A 19,819-nucleotide genomic window follows, 5' to 3' on the forward strand; every position below is an offset into this window, starting at 1 on the left:
GCTTCAGAAATGAGGAACATAGCATGGGCAATCACCTTCCCAAGTACTCAGATCTCTTTGCTTTTTGCTCCTTGAGGTCATTTTATGTTGGAAATTCAGATCTGCTCCTATACAGGGATGGGTCTCTGGCTTGTACCCTGCAAAGTGTGGGTTTTTTTGTAAGTTTGTTTTACTGTTTGTTTTCTCTCTTCATAATACGATGCTGAGAATTCTTACAGATTGCACTTCCTGCATTTATTCAGCTTACTGACTATAAAGTGCAGTCATTCAAATATATAAAACTTTACCATATACATTATGTAAATCACCCATATAACATTTGCTTTATGCTCATTAAAGTGCTTGGAATGGAGATGTTGATTGGTGTAGAACTGCATAATAAAACACTTCTTCGTGGTGTTTGCCTTGCACTGGGGACAACCAACAAAATTCTGCTTCAAAGTTTGTACTGTTATTTCATAATTACTTGATAATAGTTACTCTGAACAGAGGGGAGCAGGGCTGGAAATGTAAAATAAAATAAGTTTCTAAGAGATAATTTTAAAAGTTCAGGGTACTCCTGTATGCTTTTAATAAAAATCTGGGGTTTAGTACTTGTCATGTTTACTAGTTCATTCTGTCAGACTACTCCTGTACTAATTTAATTATAATATAGCTTCCTTTGAAAAACATATTAGGTGTTAAACAAGTGTCCCAGCACTAGATGTGTAGAAAGCAAAGGAAATCAGTAGTTCAATTTGTAAAATAAGGCCTTGTTATTTTTCTAGTAAAGAAAATAATACATATGACCACTTCAGTATCTTGAGTAAATGGTAATTTATTTGTGGAGGATACCTTTACAAAAAGTAATTGCTCTAATAAACACTAATGAGTGCTGTGTTTATCTTAAAAGTTGCATGAACAGTTCCTGAGGGTGCTTGGGCCAGACTAAGGTCTAAGGGTTAATCTAAAACACAATGCTTTAAGACCTGGTTCTTAGTGTCAGGAGGAGTTCTTCAATATTTATTTAACATTCTTTCAGGGTTTCCATCCTATTTCTTTGGCATTTTGTTGCTTGCTGATACAAATTATCCATGGTTCACTAATCAAGTGAAAGTGAAACAGTCAGGCTTTGAGCAATATATCTTTAGGGGATGCCCATACTAGACCCACAAACATTAAGTCTCAGTTTTTAAGCTTACAGTTCTATTTTAACACTTTCAAATGGCATGGTTCAGTTTTGAGGAATTATGGTCCTTTGCTATGAGGAAAAAAAGCATTCAAATTATTTATTTAATTTACAGAGTTAGACTTCATATTATGCACACCATTTTAACAGCTAATCTAAGTAATTCAGTTGTAGTTTCTGCCTCTTACTACATAAAGGAAAAGATAAAAGCTTTCCAGGTGCTGCTTCATCTAAACATAGATTATTCAGTCAAAACTACTGCTGCTCCCACCAGTCTCTATGTGTTTGTGGTGGAAAAAAGAGGTGGTATGTAAAGTCTAAAACACTTGACCCAATATGTTGGTTTTACTTGGGTATTTGGTGGAGATGCAGAGGAATTTATATGTCCCTGAACTACCTCACTAGTTCAGTCTCCAGACACTTACTTGTCCTTACCCTGCAAAAGGTCCAGTTCTGAAAATTCTTGAGCACATGAGTTTATAGAAGTGATTGACTGAAGTTTGTCCTTAAATATCCTGCTACCACTTCTTAGAATCAACGGTCCATGGAAGAGGAAGATACAGTGCAGGTAGACCAGGGATTTTTACTTCCCTTTCCTTCATTATGTGTAATTGCAGGTCACCTTTCCTCATGGTTCCTTACTTGTTCAGAAGTAATTCGAGGCCTTGTTTATGAGCTGATCTTGGGACGTACTTCAAAGGCACTCCATAACAAGTAGACAAGTGTCCATATGTACTGAACTCAAATACTCAGTCACCTGTTGTGACCAGGTCAGTTCAGAGTTTGGACATGTAAAATTGTGAAATTTGGGAAGTGCAAAGGTGTGCAGAAATTTGAAGGTCCTGTTAGAAAGTCAGACCTCTGGTATCTTTTTGAATCTTCCAGTAAAAAGAAGTCTATGATTCAGCAGACTTTTTAATGAAAGGCTAACTTTTATGAATTGGCAGCCTCAAGTCTGCTCATATAACTGCTGCACTTTTTTTCTGCATAAGAATTTCCCTTGCATACACAGCAGAAAAACAAACAAACACAATTCTCTGTTATTTCCCTGAAAACCAAAGTCCTCTTTCCTAGCAAGATTAACTTGTTGACTAATCTTAGAGCAAACACTTTATTTTAATCTATCATTGTTTTCTGCCTGTAGTTTTAGCAGAGGTTAGAAAAAGACATTCATTCAAGTGATGGCGCATTTGTTTTTCCGAAAGCACATCAGAAAACTAATGCTTTGCCAAAAAAAAAATAAAGAAATACAGTATTTCTTTTAATACACCTATAAATAAAGTCTTAAAATCATGTCTTGGCCCAGATGGGGTGTTTGTAGCATAAGGTACAAGTCGTATAATTTCTACTATCTGAAAACTGCTTAAATACGCTCTCCTTCAGCCATGGCGTGTATTCCACACCTGAGGTGAAGTCACTCTGGTCTCTTCTTTGATGTAGAGCCATTGGAGTGCTGACTGCCAGTGTGTTTGGGCAAGTCTGTTTGCTTATACAAAGAACCCATTTAAGCTTCTCCACCCAAGAAATTCATGTTGATTTTGGATAATCCCTGGGCGATTTTATTCTGTAAAATAAATAAATAAATCTTTCCGACTTGTGATGCAGCCCAGCTCTTGCACATTTTGGACTATGAGAAGTGTAGCATTTGTGTTGGGGAAACATGAAGGGACATGAGGCGTGGGCAATTTTATATTTGTCCAGATGTCAAATAGGATGTCTATTTCAGTATTCCAGGGTTATGTGACACTGGAGCTTCACCTGAGGAGTGTGGGGTTGGTCCATGATGAGAGTTTTGTATGGGGATTACCAGACCCCACACTGCATGCTTATTCCCCAGTGTGGCTTCTCTAGGAATAGTGCCAAGGTGATTGGGTTTGGCAATAAACCACTATTACAGAAGAAAAGGAAAGGTTGTATTAAACAGCTGAAACAGTTCTCTGGGGTCAGCCTTGGCTGTCAGGACTCACTGGCAGTCTCAGAGAGGTTCTCTATGTGTGCAACACAGGCCAGTAGCCAAGAGAATCACAGCATCCTTGCTCTGAATGTGTGAATAGGGCTGCACTGGGGATGATTTAGCCCACAGTAGAATGAGTGTCCATGATCATCATCAATCACAACTGACCCATCCATCCAATTAAAAATCGCTTCTGCAGGCTCAACTCTCCCTAGCTCCCTTAAGGAAACACTGGTGCACAGGCTTGAATTGAGTGTTCTCAAGTCTGGCCAAAAGCAAGGAGGTAAAAGCCATTGTTTTCACTTTATTCTGAATCCCCAGCCATGTCTTTCCTCGGGGTTCTTGCTCTGGCAACACAGCTGGTTCTGAACAGGCGCATTTCTACTGAGGCCAATAGCTTTGAATATGTTGGCCACTGCTATTTATTAGGTAAATAAACATTAAATTAGGTATGTAATGTCTTAGCTAATTAACTGTATTTGTCTAACATAGTTAATCTAAACTTGGAAAGGATTGAGATGGCTTAGACTGTCTCTGCTGTGCTATTTATTAATTTCATGGCAGCAGTCTTCAGCAGCTTTTTTAGCAGATGCTGAATTCGTGTACGGAAAAGCCATTACCCTCGTGAGACTGAATAATACAAATAAAAATTTGTCTTGTTTCCTCCTTGGTTTTTGGGGTCTTGTGAACCATGAAAAGTTCTCTACAAGATTTATACACCTACTTTACCTCATTTTCCCTTGCTTTAACTGGAAAATAAGCTGAAAACACTTATTTTCAATAATTGAAATGAAATGTAAAACATTAAAAGGTGGTGATAAACTGAGATGGCAGGGCCTGAGTGAAACAATACAGAAATGATAGCAAATGATTACAAAGGACAATTGACTCACTCAACTCAACGCAATATATGTTACCAACACATATATATTGCAATATGTGTTGTAATATATATATACTTAATATAACTTACTCTTTCACTTGTTGCTCTATCCAATGGGCCATCATGTTTCTACTGTGCTGATGTTTTTTGTGTTACATATACCTGTAAGTAGACTTGGGATGTAGACAACCTATTCCTGCATGAGGCTGAGCTGCTGTGTAATTTCCTGTGTAGGAAAGGCCGCTTTTGCTAAAAGTAGAAACTAAATTTAAAAACAGTGTTTTTGCCTTAGGCTTTTATTTAGGGTTTTGGAAAATAGAACAAACTCTTTGTTTTCCATTACATGCAGAAAGCCTAATAAGCAAAATATCACTTCTCATCTAATTTTGCATTCCTTGGGTGTATTTTGGTAAACCCTTTTTTGTTTTGAGTAAATTGCTCTAAATTATGCTGGGATATAAGCATCAGTAGTTTTAGCAGAAATACTAGTTTAACTGAAGAACAACTTTGTTGGGACTTTGATGGTAATTGTTTAAACTCAGAAAAGATACATCTTGAGCAATTATTTTGCTTCTAAAGGGTATGTTTCCTACAGATGATCAAAAAGGGGATGTAGTGCCAGCCCACTTGGGCTACCAATTAATTCTGTCACTATCAACCTCCCAATAACTTCACTACAGCAGTGTTAATAATCTTTAGTATTTGAGGTTACTGTCCAGTTGCCATGAAATTTACTGTGTATGAATTAAAGCACTGACAGCCATAATTTGATAAATGTTGTTCACAGTCATAGGCAATTAACTTATAGTTACTTCTTTCCTCAAGCAGGTGCAGAACAATCTGTAACAGAACTACAATTCTCACTTTCTTGTACAGTAGTTTTTCAATGCATTTCAGTCTTTTTAATGTATTTATCTTTGCAATGTCTTTGCCTGGTGGACACTCTCTTCCACATCTATTTTTCACACAGGGGACTGTAGCAGAACTCATCAGAAGACACAAAGTGGGAAGTTAAACACCTTACTGGGCCAGTTAGGGCTGTGTGTGCACTCTGTTAGCTGCTCCTGAGTTGTTAGAGGTGGGTGGCTTTTGCCAGCAGCCTAGGAGCCATCTGTAGGACCATGGCTCAGTAACGTGCTGGTCCCCACTGTGTGTCCAGAGTATGCTGCCAGGAGGTTTAGCTCACTTCAGGCTAAAACTGCACTGCTAGTCAGCCTGTAAGGAGCATAAAAGATCAGAGGTTTAATCTGTGGTATGAAACTGAATCCTGAGATAATAGCACAGATTTAATAGACCAAGTGATATTAGTACCACTCCATCTTGTCTAGATAAGCTAGGGGCATTCATTCCTTCATTCTTTTTGTCTCTTTTCTATTACTCTTTTTTGTGTTTCTTCTTACAGTCATGTCAGTAGAGTAGTCCAGCATAAACTGGTGTGGTGTATCCTTAACTTAGTGTTTAGTTTAGTGGGTAAAGCACTTTTCTAGCAGATGAAAGAGCTGTGAACTCCCTTAGACTGGGGAACTTCAGATGTATTTCACCCTTGTAGTAAGCAAGTTAAAGATGCCGGAATTGCTGTATATTTTTACAGACACCAGTTCAATTTGTCTTGTTGACTTGCCAGGAAGCAAGAAGCCAAATCCCATAATGAGGGATTGCCCAAGCTCCTTTAAAAGGTCTATGGCCAAGCAGGAATGAAATTGTACAGTAATCTAGAACCATGAAGCTCTAACTTGATTTTCCTCTTTGCAGCTGAATTGACAATGAAAAGAACCTGCATTAACAGGGATATTTTATGTAGGTGCTAGTGTTCTGTATTGACACATAGGCATTTTCTATTTTTCCTCATTCCATGGGACATTTTTGTGCATCTTTAATACAGGATATTTTGAATATCTAAAGGTTGCTAATGCATGATGACATATATGGTAGCTTGTCTTCTGTGAGGAGGGACTCATTCCTGGGCAGTATTGCTGTTGTAGGTCCTGATCTCGCAGTGTAAAGTTGGATTGATTTAAGCTGATCCAATGCCCTGAGTTTGGTTTTGTTCTGAATGAAGGAGATGAAAATAGTGGATGATGTGCTATGAAATCTCCATGTATTTACATATTGTGTGCTGGTTCCCAAGCTACATATAAGGCTTTACATCCTGTGCATGTGTTTTATCAGTCAGTATTTTCCAGTGGTGGTAACTGAAAATTAAATTTTTAGGTCTGGTGAGGGGTTTTTGGGGTTTTTTTTGTGTTTAGTTTATTTGGGGTTTTTTTTAAATTAATATATGTTTTTATTTGAGTGTTCTACAAAGAAGAGGGAAAAAAAAACATGCCTGAAATTTTATTCACTGAACCAAAAGACTTCTTTTCTTTTATGTTTCAGACACAGATATTAAGGAGCTAGAGGATGTTTTTGGACTTAATGGACAAGTAGAGCATAAGCTGAACTTCCTCAAAAAGAATGTATCAAAAGATATAAAGCTGGTACTGATTGCTCATTCTATTGGTTGCTACATCACCCTGGAGATGATGAAACGAGCATCAGAACTTCAGGTACATGAACCTTCTTGAGTGGGAGTTGCTGTATTAGCAAAGCAGTGCACGTGCTCAGCCTATGGCTAATGCCATGTATTTCCTGTCGAAACTCTGTTCTGTTATACACAAACAAACAAACAAAAAAGTAGGCTTGATTCTAGTAAGATATAATGAAGCAGACTGATGTCATTCTGAGTCTGAATTTGGATCTTTAATGCCCTTGGAATATAAATAATTAATAATGGTAAGACATATTTATGACTTCCTTGTTCTCATCTTTAAATAATTTATAAGCAAATCACTAGATATTTGGCAATTGCATTATGTGTTACACCAAAAATTAAGAGTGACTGATTTTTATAGTGATCTCTTATCTTGAGGCAAACAGATTGCTGCTTAGACGTGGGAAAATGTATGGGAATGAACAGTAATATAAATTATGAGGACTACTATTAAAGACACTGATTTTAAAATTTAATACAAATATCACTGCTTCTACAATTCAGTCTTGGTTTGTGTAACTCAATGAGAGTGAGAGCTGTAACTGCATGTTCTGTATATCTGAACATTTTCCTTCGTCCCTGTAAGAAGGCTGAAGCAGGACTATATCCTTGCCCTCTGTAAATGGCAAACTGTGCTCAGTACTAACTGTCTGTTAATGGCTGATAAATGGAGAATAGGGAGTTTTTATTCTTAAACATTTACTCTTACTAAATCATTGCTTCCTCCTTTACTTTATAAAGTTTTCAGTGGAAGGAAGTTCCATGTTAGTGGTGACATGAAGTCTGGGGTTAATATATGTATGTGGTTAATACATGTAATGTATGTGGTTAATATATGCATATCCACTGCTTCATAACCATTTCCACTGCACATCTAACTTCTTCCTTTAAAGGTAAAAGGAACTAAAAACGTGAAACTTGAGGATAACCTGATATATAATAACAACAGGCATATTTCACTTCATGATTGTAAACAAGAATATTTTTAAACAAGAGAAATTTTGCATATTTTCAAAAAGGAGCATTCAGAAAATATATGCATTAATTTGTTCAAATGTGCCAACTTTTTTGGGGTCAAAATCTTAGGTCTTTATTGCTCAAATGATTTTATCTGTTTTCAATTAAACTAAAAATTGTTGAGTAACATTTTTACACCTGGCTCACCGGATGCTGGCAGCTTTTCTTCAGTATTTTGAAACATAGGGATTTTCAGGACCCTCTTAGACCTCATGGTGCACTGTGTGCATAAAGTTAATATATGGCAAGCTACATTTAAGATGCATTCAACAATAGAAAATATTTGTGTAAGCCAGAGTATTGTGCAATCTTTGTCCCTTTGCCAAAAATAAGTTAACTCTTAGGTTTTATAACATATGAAGTGTGATAATAAGAAACTTGTGTTTCCATCTCTCCCTTTATTTTTATTGGAATATTTGATTCCCACAAGATTTTGAGCACATGTGTATTTTAGTAGCTAGATCATTTGATTTTATATTTGTGTAGTTCTTGGTGATATTTTTTCATTATATGAATTTTGAGCTTGGTCTTTAAATCTTTGCTTTGCAACTAGAGGTTAATTTGTGGCATTTTTCATTCAAATAATCCAGCAAACATTTATATTTGGGATATATGTTTAGCAGATTTGATTTTTAGAATCACAGAGTCATAGAATTGTTAACTTTGGGAAAGATCTCTAAGGTCATTGAGTCCAGTTGTTAATGCAGCTCTGCTGTGTTCAGCACTAAACTATGTCCCCACAGTGCCACATCCACATGTTTCTTGAACGCTTCCAGGATGGTGATTCAACCACTTCCTATGCAGTCTGTTCCAGTGCCTGACCTTGCTTCACTGAAGAAATTTTTGTTTCACAATTTAAAGCTCTTCTGTAGTCCAACTACATACAGACTAGATTCTCCCTCCCTAAGCATGCTTGAAAAGGAGAAAGTACATCCCCTTTCTCTCTCCTCCTTGGTTCCTCTCCAGCTGTCAGTTTTCACAGAATCATCAAGGTTGGAAGAGACTTTCAAGATCATCAAGTCCAGTCATCAACCCAGAACCACCACATTCATCCCTAACCCATATCCGCAGGTGCCTTATCCAGTATGCCTTTTCAACACTTCCATAGACAGTGCCTCCACTACCTCCCAGGGCAACTTATTTCAATGCCTGACCACTCATTCAGTGTAAAACCAATTTCTAATAACTAATCTGAATCTCCCTTATGCCATTTCCTTGTATGTTTTCACATGAGACAGGGCAAAAGAGACTGACACCCACGTCACTGCAGCATCCTTTCAGTTATAGAGTCTCTCCTGAGCCTTCTCTTCTCCAGACTAAAAAACCCAGCTCCTTCAGCCACTTCACATAAGACTTGTCATCTAGACTCTTTACCAGCTTTGTTGCCCTTCTTTGGACCTGAATGCTGCTGCTATCTAGGGGCCCTGTGCTCTGCAGCTAAATGGAGTACTGCATTTTTTTCCTTAAACTTGTGTGAAATAATGCTTTCATCTTTAATTAAGAGAAATGAAATAGGAATTGCCAATTTATTCCAGCATGAATTCAGTTTTGGAGCCCATCCCCATTTTCCCGTTGACTCTTAGGGAGGCTTCCATTGAGGGTTCCTTCAGGAGACCCATTAACACAAACTTAGGCTTAGGTTGGTGCCTTTAACCAAGTCTGATTAGTAGAGAAGGGCACACAGGTTGCATCCATACTTGTAACTAAATGGGGCTATGACACAGATTTTAGCACTGGGACAAGTGATATTTTAAATTTGTCTTCAAGTGACTTTCTGGCCCAAAGGAAGCAGCATCTCCCAGCAGCACCCTTGCATGGTTCTGGGTTTGGCTGAGGTCCAGGACCATTCCCAGTAGTTAGTTTGGATGCTGACATCCTGTTTGGAGGCAGGAGACTCATCCATGTGAGCACAGACCATCCCATGCCCTCCTGTTCAGTGAAAAGCTGCAGAATAAATCCTGGCTGCTCTGTTTTCTGGCTCACAAGTAACCACAAACACTTTCCAGTTGTCATGGTGGGCTTCAAGTCTTAAGAACATTCACCTCTCCGTGGGAAGTAGAGCATCCAGATTTTGCCAGACTGCTAAAAAATTTTGGCACTTGGAAGGAAAAAAATCAGCCTCACTTTGTGAAGATGGAAAACTGCAGTAATGTACAGCTTCCTTGATACTTGCTCTTAACCTCATAATCTTCTTCGCTCTTTATTCAGACAACAGAACTGAAAAATGAAGCTCAGTGACAAAATTATTTTCTCAGTTGTTGGAACATGCATCTGACCCATAAATATGCTACGTCCTCCAGGCATTCTATTCTAAAATGGAAATCCTTACTTGGAGGATTTCCTTGTACTTTACTGGCAACACTTTTGAGTGTTTCCTAAAACACTCCATTTGATCATTAATTTAATCAAAGATTGACAAGTTTCCTTGCTAGTGAAATTCAATCTCTTACAGCATTACTCTTTCATTTGCAGTGATGCTTTTGAAATGCTAACACTTTTGTGATAGTAAATTAACTCTTGTTGGTGAGTACAATATAAGTATTGCTCTTCCTGTAAAACTCATTGAAGAGGATGAGTTTAAAACCTCTGAGTAGTATCAATTTAAGCAGATTAAATTTCTGTAATATGTAAATCAAACCCCATGCATTGCTACTGTGTCTCAGTGGTGTGAAGAAATACTGGGTATTGCTGGAATTTGTTGATTTCATAAATGATAGCTATAACCACAGAACTTGAAATAGTTGTGCATAAAACATTCCTAACTTGGAAACCCTGATGCATCATTTCTGTGCACGTACTGATTATTTAGTTTCAGTTGCTGAACACTTGGTTGTGAGTATGGGAAGCACTTTCATAATGGTAGGAAAGAGAAAACTACCATGTTTTTAAATATGGATATTTCTACAAGAAAACAAAGTTCTTTACTCAGGAACTACTGGAAATCTACAGGATCTGTGAGATTGAAAGAGGGGGATTTTTTTAACAGTACAGGAACTACTAAGCTTGTCTGACCTTTGAGATCATAGGGAATCTTTTCAGCAGGATTAAAGGAAGGGGGAAAGAATATATGAAAGCAGTGACAGTCATTAAGTTTCTGTTGTGCTGAGATTAGAACCTAAATATGTCATCCAATACTCATGGTGCCACCATTACAGAAAACATCATCTGAAAGGATAGCAATGTAGCAGGTTGTGACTAGAAGTTCTTGTGTTTTATGGAAAGAGAGAAAAGATGAAAATATAACCACTCACAAAAGAAAAAGGAATATAAATTTTTATTCCATATTTGAACGTTTCATTTGATATAATGGCATCTGATTCCAATGTTGATTACCTAAATTAGATGTCATGGTACTTTAAACAAAGTCAGTTTATATAGCTTTTGTCTTGGTGAATTAACTTATGATGGCCTCACTGTCTATTATAAAATATGCTTAGCAAGGCATATTTTTAATCACCTTGAATGCTCCTTTTCAACAATAAGCTTATCTCAGATATTTTGAAAAGTACAGTGAGACTTCATAAAATAGACAAATATTATAGAAATGTCTATTGAGAGAGGGAGTAATAAATATATTAATTTCTTGTTAGTTGCAGGCCTAAATGAAAAAGTGAAAAAAATCAGCATAAAAATAAAAGTGGGTAAAAGACTTAGAGTAACACAAACTCAGTGACAATATTTTTGAAATTATTGTACAGGGAAAAAAACAGATGGCTATGCTTAGCAGACTTCACAAGGGAATTGGTGTACATTTCAGATAAATGTGTATCTTGTGAAGAGAGCTATGAATTTCTAGGCCATGATATAAAACTAAACTGAGTCTGGTGTTGTTTTCTTCTTCAGTCCATCCATCCACATACATGAAATACATATTAAAAGAACGAGCAAATGGTATTGGGCTTGTATATACCCACCTTCATCCCCCTTTACATGTTGAGGAAGCAAGAAAAGACTTACTCTGACACAATTTTGCACAGATTTAAACATCAATATAAGTTCAGCTGCCTTCAGTGAGATGAGTGTGTTAATTTAACTTTATGGGTGTTTGAAGTGGGTCTCTGAGTTGGATTATTTTTATGAGACACAGAGAGATTTGGCAGTTCTATCAGTTCTTGGTGTATCAAGTCTTTGGAAGCATATACAAAGAAGCCCGGGCAGTCTGAGGCAGCAATTGAAATAAAATTTGCTTTAGTTGACAGTTTACACATTACAGAGTCTGCAAAATCCACCTCGGAACTCTGAATGGTGCTTCAGGCAGTATCAGTAATTCTGATGGAGCAGGCAGTAAAGCAGCAATAGGAACATGGGGCATATGCAAATGTTCTGCAGCACACTCGCCTGGAAAAAGAGAGAAGTAGTGCAGATGATTTATTGAATCTAACCAAATAAAATAAATAAGATATTGTAAGATACTTTATATATTGTAAGATACTTTATTAAATCTCACCAAATAAATAAGATACAAATAAAATAAAATAAGCATCAAAGAAGTTGCTATGAAGATTTGTAGAAAGATTATTTTTTTTCCTAAGAAAGAAAAATATGAAAATCTTCCCACATAAAGCTAAGGCAGATATAAAATATGCTCTCTGTTCAGGTGGGAGGCTGCAAGGTAAGGAGATGGGTTCAGGGCAAACAAAGGTGTTTAAGGGAAATAGTAACTTTTGACTGAGACACTCATAAAAAGCTTGGATTTAAAATTTCAACAAATCTTGAAAACACCATCAGCGAAAGGCCGATAACTGTGGAATGAGGTTGAAAGTGTCAGCTCACCCAAGAGACTGCTAGCAACCATTATTTTCACTGGCTTGATGACAGACCCTAACCCTGAGGGATCCAGTTATATTCTCTTCTACCTTTCCCCTTCAAAAAAAAGCTTCAAAAATGTAAACTGTAAGAAAATGCAGCAGTCAACAGGCAGACGGCTCTTTTGTATAACCCTCAATGGACACAGCCTTTGTCAGCAGGAGCAGGCACTGTCCATTGCCATGTGCTGTGTAGGTCTGCTACGAATTACTTCACAGGCAAACAACCCCACCTTGTAATACAGTGAACAAAAGAATGTGAAGTGTCTCAAGGATGCAAAAAAATAAATTTAGGAAACTTAAAATGAAATGAGATAAACCCTGTTGAAGGTGATACAACTCTAAGATGCGATGTGCCTGAGGGAGGTTTAAATTTTGAACAGTTTGGCATGTGTATCCATAGTTTACCTTGTGTGGTTTTTGAAGTGGGTGAGGCAGGTAGGTGTCACCTGCTCAATCCTAGATCTTTATGGGAAATAATGGATTACATATACTTCAGTACTCTCCTGAGTCAAGAAAATTTGTCATCTATAAGTGAAGATGAGATTGGTAAATAGCAAATTTTTGCAATTAAAAGACAGGCTTGACAAAATCAGCAACACTGGATCTGTCAGCTTGTAATTACCAAGCAGATGAATGATAGCTTCTGCTTTTAACACTGATCACATTTTAGGAGTGACAATTCAGAGTTGATAGCAGCATTGCCCTAAGATTTCCTTAGGATTTGGATCATAAGCCTCTGATCAGAAGGCCTGAGAAAAAGCTTAATTCCCAAAATTTTCTGTGAAAAATTATGTTTTGTTAATAATGTTCACTGAAACATAAAAACTTCTCTCAACTTGTTTAATATACTGGTTTACTGCTCAGTTGAATATAGAAACAATATGAAAAGCAAGATTTTGATCTGTGATGATTCAATGAAGTAAAACTTAACAACAATCATTTGGATTTCAAGAGACTTGATTTTTTTTTCGTAACATTGTGTTTATTTCACTGCTAATGAAACATCTGATTTCAAGTGTATGTAGTCAAAATTCTAATACACCTATAAAAATTATTTTTTCTAGGAAGTTAAAAGACATTAAAGTAGCCAAATGTCTAAACAGAAAAGAAAGAAAAATAAACTGAAAAGTGGAATCTATGATCATTCATCAGGAATCCAAAGTAAAACATGAGAATGAGGCGGAAATGAAGGACTAAAAATAAAAAGATTGTTAAAATGGTAAATGGCAGAATAACAGGATTTACTAAGTACTTTGAATTTTTACAGATTTGTTAATAAAATCTTGTTATTTTGAATCTCCAAAAATTTAGATCCATATTGTAATAGCTAACTGAAATGATTATATAAAAATGAGGGAATTGAAAGCAAGAAGTGAGTTCCAAAAACAATTAGGATTTCTGTTTTAAGAAGAGCTCAACTCAACACCCTTCTACAAGCCAGATTTCCAAAGAACATTTTATGCTGGGAGGTGAGATCTTTTGAAATTCTGCAGATGTGTGCACATAGCTCTTGAAAATCAGAGAGTCATCTCTTTGGAGAATTGGACCAAATGATTGGAATTCAGTATATGTTGCACATAGCTTGAATTTTTTTTATGTTTTTATATGGCAGTTAGTGTGCTTTTACAGAAGACTACAAAGCCAAAAATCTAGCAGTTCTCACGCTGTTTTAATAGTAGGTGAAGGAGAACATAGCCAGTTAGGACATTGAAGAGTTGTTCATGAAAGGAGCAGGTGAAGGGATATTGTATAGTTTTTGAACATAGACTTTGCAAACGTAGTTAACACTTTGAGCTCAGCTTTAGCTCTAGTAACCAATATCTGTTCCTAGAAGCTCTATATTAAAATGGGATTTCACTGCCAATTTAGAGCCCTCAGCAAAGAAGCTGAGCTACTTTGTCAGCTCTTGCCTCATGTTATATGTGGTACAGTTGCTCAAGCAATGAGGAAGAACTTGGCTTGGAACTTTATGAAAGAGGTTACTGAAGATGGCGAGGGTTGTAATTGCAAATATTTCCTACTCTGCCATATTGTTCATTTGTTCATTGCACATCATTCATGGTGAAGCCTAGGGGTACTTCTGCAGCTTTGGTTTCTACCCAAGAGTGGTTTGTCCTGTTTGAAGAGTTCACTGCAGGAGTGAAAGGAATCTGAAAAAGACACAAACTTCATACCAAACAGTTATAACATCTCTGAGCTTAGACAGAAGATCCATTGCATTGGAGGGCATTTTTAATATCCTGTGGAATTAAGTTCAGGCAAATACTGGAGATTTTTTTTTTTCTGTATCACTTTGGTAGTTCATTGATTGCTGTTTATTGTAGGGAAATTCTTGCCAATGCCACTATTGATCTTTTCAGATACCTGAGGATGTGTTCCGTGACCATAAGCCTCTCTTTAGGGAACTAAATCAAGCCCTAGATTTCTTCTTAGGAATCCCCATCTGTACTCTTATGACTTAAGCTATCTTCAAATTAAATGTAAAAAAGTCCTCTTCCTTTTCTATTTGTTTCAATGTGTAAGTGTTTGAAATACTTAATTTCTGGTGTTTGGATGCAAGTATACTTATCTGTGACATTTTGTGAAAAAAACTCATTGGAGTTTGCTCTTTCTTATGGAATTGAGTGTTAAGTATACATTTTAGCACAAGTTCAGGAAGGACAATGTATTTAATTAACTTATTACCTTTGAAGTCCTGTGAGGAAGTTGAATTTATGTTAATGAAAATATGCTTTTAATAACTTTGTTACAACATTTTTAGTCACTGGAAAATTTTAAGAACATTCCGCTCCATTTCAAATTCCAAAACAAAGCATAGTTTTGTATAAGGAGCAGAATTTACGGAGTCCTAATTGTTCTTGAAAACACTGAATTTCTGTTCCTCTATTTTAAAACAGTAGTATGACTACTGCAAGTGTATTTTACTGAAATGGAACGTACAAACCCCAGTTGTCAATAAATATAATTTAAATTGCGACCTTTTATGGCAGCTGGCATGGCTCAGACTTTTTACCTGGCACTGGCAATTGAAAGATATTCTGCAAATTCTTGTTTTCAGTTGCACTAAAACCCTTACTTACCTGATGACCAGTTTTATTTGTGTGATAAATTAGATATGATAATTTTTCTCTCTTAGCAGATTCCTGCATATATCCAATTTGTTATAATAATTAAGGCTAGCAGTAGTCTCTAATATTGCAAAGGAAGGAATTTTCTATTTTTCCCTTACTATTTAAAATCCTAACAGTTCTGGAAAGATGAAAGCAAGGATGGAAAAATGAGCTGAGAGAATTCCTAACTCCCTTCTCTCTCTTTTTACCTTCTTCTGATACCCTGACAAGAATTTGGGATATAAGTTCTCTCTCAAACCTCAAATATTCATGGTTTCTTTTCATTCTCTGACAAAAATATGAAGTTCTGCTTAGTCTATACTTCCTGACTCACTCATCCTTTTTTTCACTGATATCACAAGGCAGAACATTACTGTTCTTCTTTCTTCAGGGTACATCATTAAGCCACTGAGCGACTTTTTTAGTTAAAATGGTAGGGGCTTGAACTTCTTCCAATATTCAATACCAACTTAGCTTGTCTAACTCCTTTGAGCTGAGAAAGCCTATGGATCTGGTTTGACTGGATGCCTCTTTGAGGGCTGACTAAAGTGAGTGGTAAAATAAACCCCTTCCAAATGTCTTGAGTGGAGCACTTGTATAAAAATGCAAGTCCAGGGATCTCAAGGCACTGATGGAAAATCATGGCCTTTCCTTTTCATCAGCAGAATGAGATTATAATTGTAAAGCTGGTTTCTCATTTACTTTGTTCAGCTCCATTTCCTTAAACTGAATGGATTGTCATTGAGATTTATTGGTAGGTATGGCTGTACATCTATGGCTGTGAAAGCAGTTGGTTCAAGACAACACAAAGTCTGATTCTTAATGTTTTCTTTTGGTTAAGCCACCTCTTCACTTTAAGGGCATATTGCTGGTTCATCGTAAGTGGTAAATGTGCCAGAGCATGTGTACAAAAGTCACATTTGCCAGTCCCTGTGCCATAAGGGTACCTGTAGATGCAATGTGGTGATCTCACGGGAGTGCTACACTGAAAAAAAACCCACCCTGTTCTTCCAAAATGAAAACGGAAAGAATTTCTGCTGGAAAGTGGCAGCTGCATTCTGACATTCATGTAATGGGAGCAACTGAAAGCTTTATGGTGTGTAACTGTGACACTGCATTCCAACATAAGCTTCTCCCTGCCCTTCTTCCAACCAATAAACTATTCTTCCTCTCTTTTCACTCTCACCCCTCCTAATCTTCTTCTGTTTATATGCTTTAATCATAATAGCAACAAATCCATCCCTGCTGGTATTATCACACCGTTGCAAATTTTGGCCGTCTCCTTTGGCACTTCCCTTGTAGATGGAATGACATTGCCCACTTTGATGGGGCTTAATTCTCTATGCAAAATACTGCCCTGTCAATGAATATTTTCTCTATTAAACTAATTTCAGTCCAACAATAAGATACAGATTTTTGGGAGAACAATTTTCTCATTATTACCTTAACCTATAAAAAGGCTATTTTTTTTTAATTCAAACATTTTGGGCAAGTTTTCAGTTACCCAAATATTTGTAGTACAGAGTAATTTGCATTTCAGCCCTGTGAGACTTGTAAATGTAATGAACAGTCTGTGTGTTTAATGTTTTTTATATTTTTAATAATTTGCAAATAGTTCAGTACGTAGAGCTGACCTGTTGAAAAATAGTTTGCAGTGTCTGTAGAGAAATCTTCTGAGACTTTTGTGTATTTAACAGAATTCTGAGCTTCAGCTGGAAAAATTCTAGGAGCACTTCTTACTGGAAAATATTTCAAGTAATGTGAAGCAACAGATAGTTTTTTCCTGTGCCATGACCCAGTTGTAAGGTGAGGTATGGAAAGTCCCTCTCCTATTGCTATAAAACAGGTTTCAGCATTGGAAGTAAACTACACAGAAAATATTAATACCTGCTGAAAGGTGTGATTGAAAGTGTATTTATTTCAAAGGAAATTATCAAAAGTCTCAATTACTTGTTAGTCCAAGAGATTAATCTCTAACTACCATGATCAGTATTTTATGGTAGTCATGGTCTTCATCTGTCTATCCAAGAGTAGATAAGAGAGTCTTGGTTTCTAGAGCTGGGAATATTGTGTCTTTGGTCATATCTACGTGGAGTGTAGGCTGTCACATTTAATATCTGGGAAATGATCCTTTGATCAGAATTTATTCATGGGGCAGAATTAAGTCATATTATATTTTTGAAAATTTTGCCACTAGTTTCAACGGGAGCAATATCACACATCCACCTTTACTGTAGGTGCAGTCACAGGGCAGCAGGAGTACTCACAGGGACGCTGGGCACAGTCTCATTAGGGCTCTTCTTTTTGGTTACTGTGTTTGTGATCACTGTTGTCAAAGGTGATTTCTTACTCTCAGCAGCTGTAGCTGGATACTGCTGAGATTTCCATGCCTCTCACTTGCTTATCCTCAGTTACCTTTGTCCCATTCCAGTTCTTTTGTAATTAAACTCTTCAGAGCAACTTCTAGTATTCTCCTAATAATACAGCACAAAGTTAATACTGTAGAAACCTGATGGTGATTCATGTTTTAGCAGGACTCTTCATATGGAGAGTCCAATGAGTTTGGATGCAGGACTCCAGTGCATAAGGCTCAGAATCAAATTTATGCTAAGTCAGTGGAAAGTGGCCTTAAAGTAGACATAAATTTAGTCACACCTCACCTTGGTGCAAATGACACTCAGATCCACATACCTAAGGATGTAATCATTGTACCCAGCACTGTATTTGTCATTACACTGGAGGTTATGGTTTGAAATACAAATACTTTAACAAAAATGCTGGTCCTTGAATTTTGTTTCCATCCAAGTGGAACTGCCAGGAAGCACTGGAGGCTTGGGGTCTTATAGGTGTACTTCAAATAAAATTGGATAATGTATGTTAAATAAAAAAGTTGCCAGGACATGGAAAAACCGTGTGATCACTGTAGAGTATTTTAAACAGATGCAAATTTTACCTGCTATATATATCATCAGGTAGAAGCTAAAAGAAAATATAAAAAAATAAGCAAAAATTTTAATCTATTTGAAAAAATGTGTGGATTATAAATATTTTTAAATAGTTGGTCAAATTCAGATGTTGAAGGAGGTATCATTTATATTACAATATTGGATATATTGAATGTAAGGAACAATGAGTTAAATAACATAAAAATTCAGTCTGTTGTGCTCCATTGTAAAGGAAAGTACCAAAAAGGAAGGTACCAAAAAGGAAGATACCAAAAAACCTTATGGTCAGGAAATATGAACCAGCTTACACAAAAAGGAAGTTTCCTTTAGATTTACTTAACTGTTTCTTAGCTTACATTTCTGCCATTTGCAAATAGTGACTTTGTCTGATATCACTGAGGTCAGCATTGCCCATATAACTTAATTCCCTTAAAAAAAATTCCAAATACAACCTTACATTTTGCATCAGTTGGTGCCATTATAGAACATTGTGAAGTTGTGAGAACTGAGTTATGCCCAGTTTCACAAGATGAGTTTCAGTATGCCCTGGATCTTTCATTATCTTGTATCTTGAAGGAAGTTAATGCTATTGAATTGTTTGGAAACAACATATTTCTGAGGTTTTCAGGAAGATTTATATGTATGTTTTTTTCTTAGAGAAACCTCCCAGGAAGTATATATCTATATACACTGTTTCCTGAAGAGCTGATATAGCTGATACTTCTTGCATAGGTCCAGGTAGGAATAGCTAAAACCATGGGATATGTGGTTATATGAATTTGTGTTGTCCTGAAGCCAGCCTGTTGTAGTCTCTGGAGTTCTCTCTTTTATAAATCAGGATGATGGAGACCTGTCCAAATTGACCACTTCCCTTAAGGTCAGTAATATGAAGTTTTTAAGAGGTGAGAAGGGGTCTGCATGGGCTGTACCTATGATCAAACAGAAACAAGAATGGTCTCCTCCTCAAGCTGAATTGAATATCCCAATCTATTCAAGTATGCTATAAGTAATTTTAACTATAAAGACATAAAGTTAATTCTGAAAAAAGGAGAGTGCATTAGATACCAAGAGGCAAAGACATCATTGACATCAAAGGTAAATGGAAAACAGCACTTGAACAGGAAACAGGCCTTGTCACACAGCCAGCCTGAGCTTAGGATGTGAGTAGTTAATGGAAAGGACTGTAAAGAAAGCTAAGAGAGTACATCTCTTATGGTGGCTGTAGATTTGCACCATGCAGATATTGTAAATATCATATAGATATATATATATATGTTTATGAAATTTAATTATTTTTATTATAATACCTAAGCTGTTTGTGGACTTTTCCATGGTCCACCAAATATTTTTTGTCCTGATGTTAAGTATAGATCCTGTGCCCTCATCATCAGATGATGCCCTCAT

General features: G+C 36.6%; 1 protein-coding gene across 1 annotated transcript in view; it reads left to right on the plus strand.

Moving 5' to 3' along the window:
• Positions 1-19,819, plus strand: part of LDAH (lipid droplet associated hydrolase) — a 112,497-nt gene that overhangs the window by 41,006 nt on the left and 51,672 nt on the right. Inside the window, exon 4 of the mRNA XM_030945114.1 lies at positions 6,382-6,551. Coding sequence (XP_030800974.1) covers positions 6,382-6,551 — 170 coding nt within the window. The remainder of the gene's footprint in view (positions 1-6,381; positions 6,552-19,819) is intronic.

The sequence above is a fragment of the Camarhynchus parvulus genome, chromosome 3 (assembly GCF_901933205.1).
Source record: "Camarhynchus parvulus chromosome 3, STF_HiC, whole genome shotgun sequence".
Taxonomy (NCBI): domain Eukaryota; kingdom Metazoa; phylum Chordata; class Aves; order Passeriformes; family Thraupidae; genus Camarhynchus; species Camarhynchus parvulus.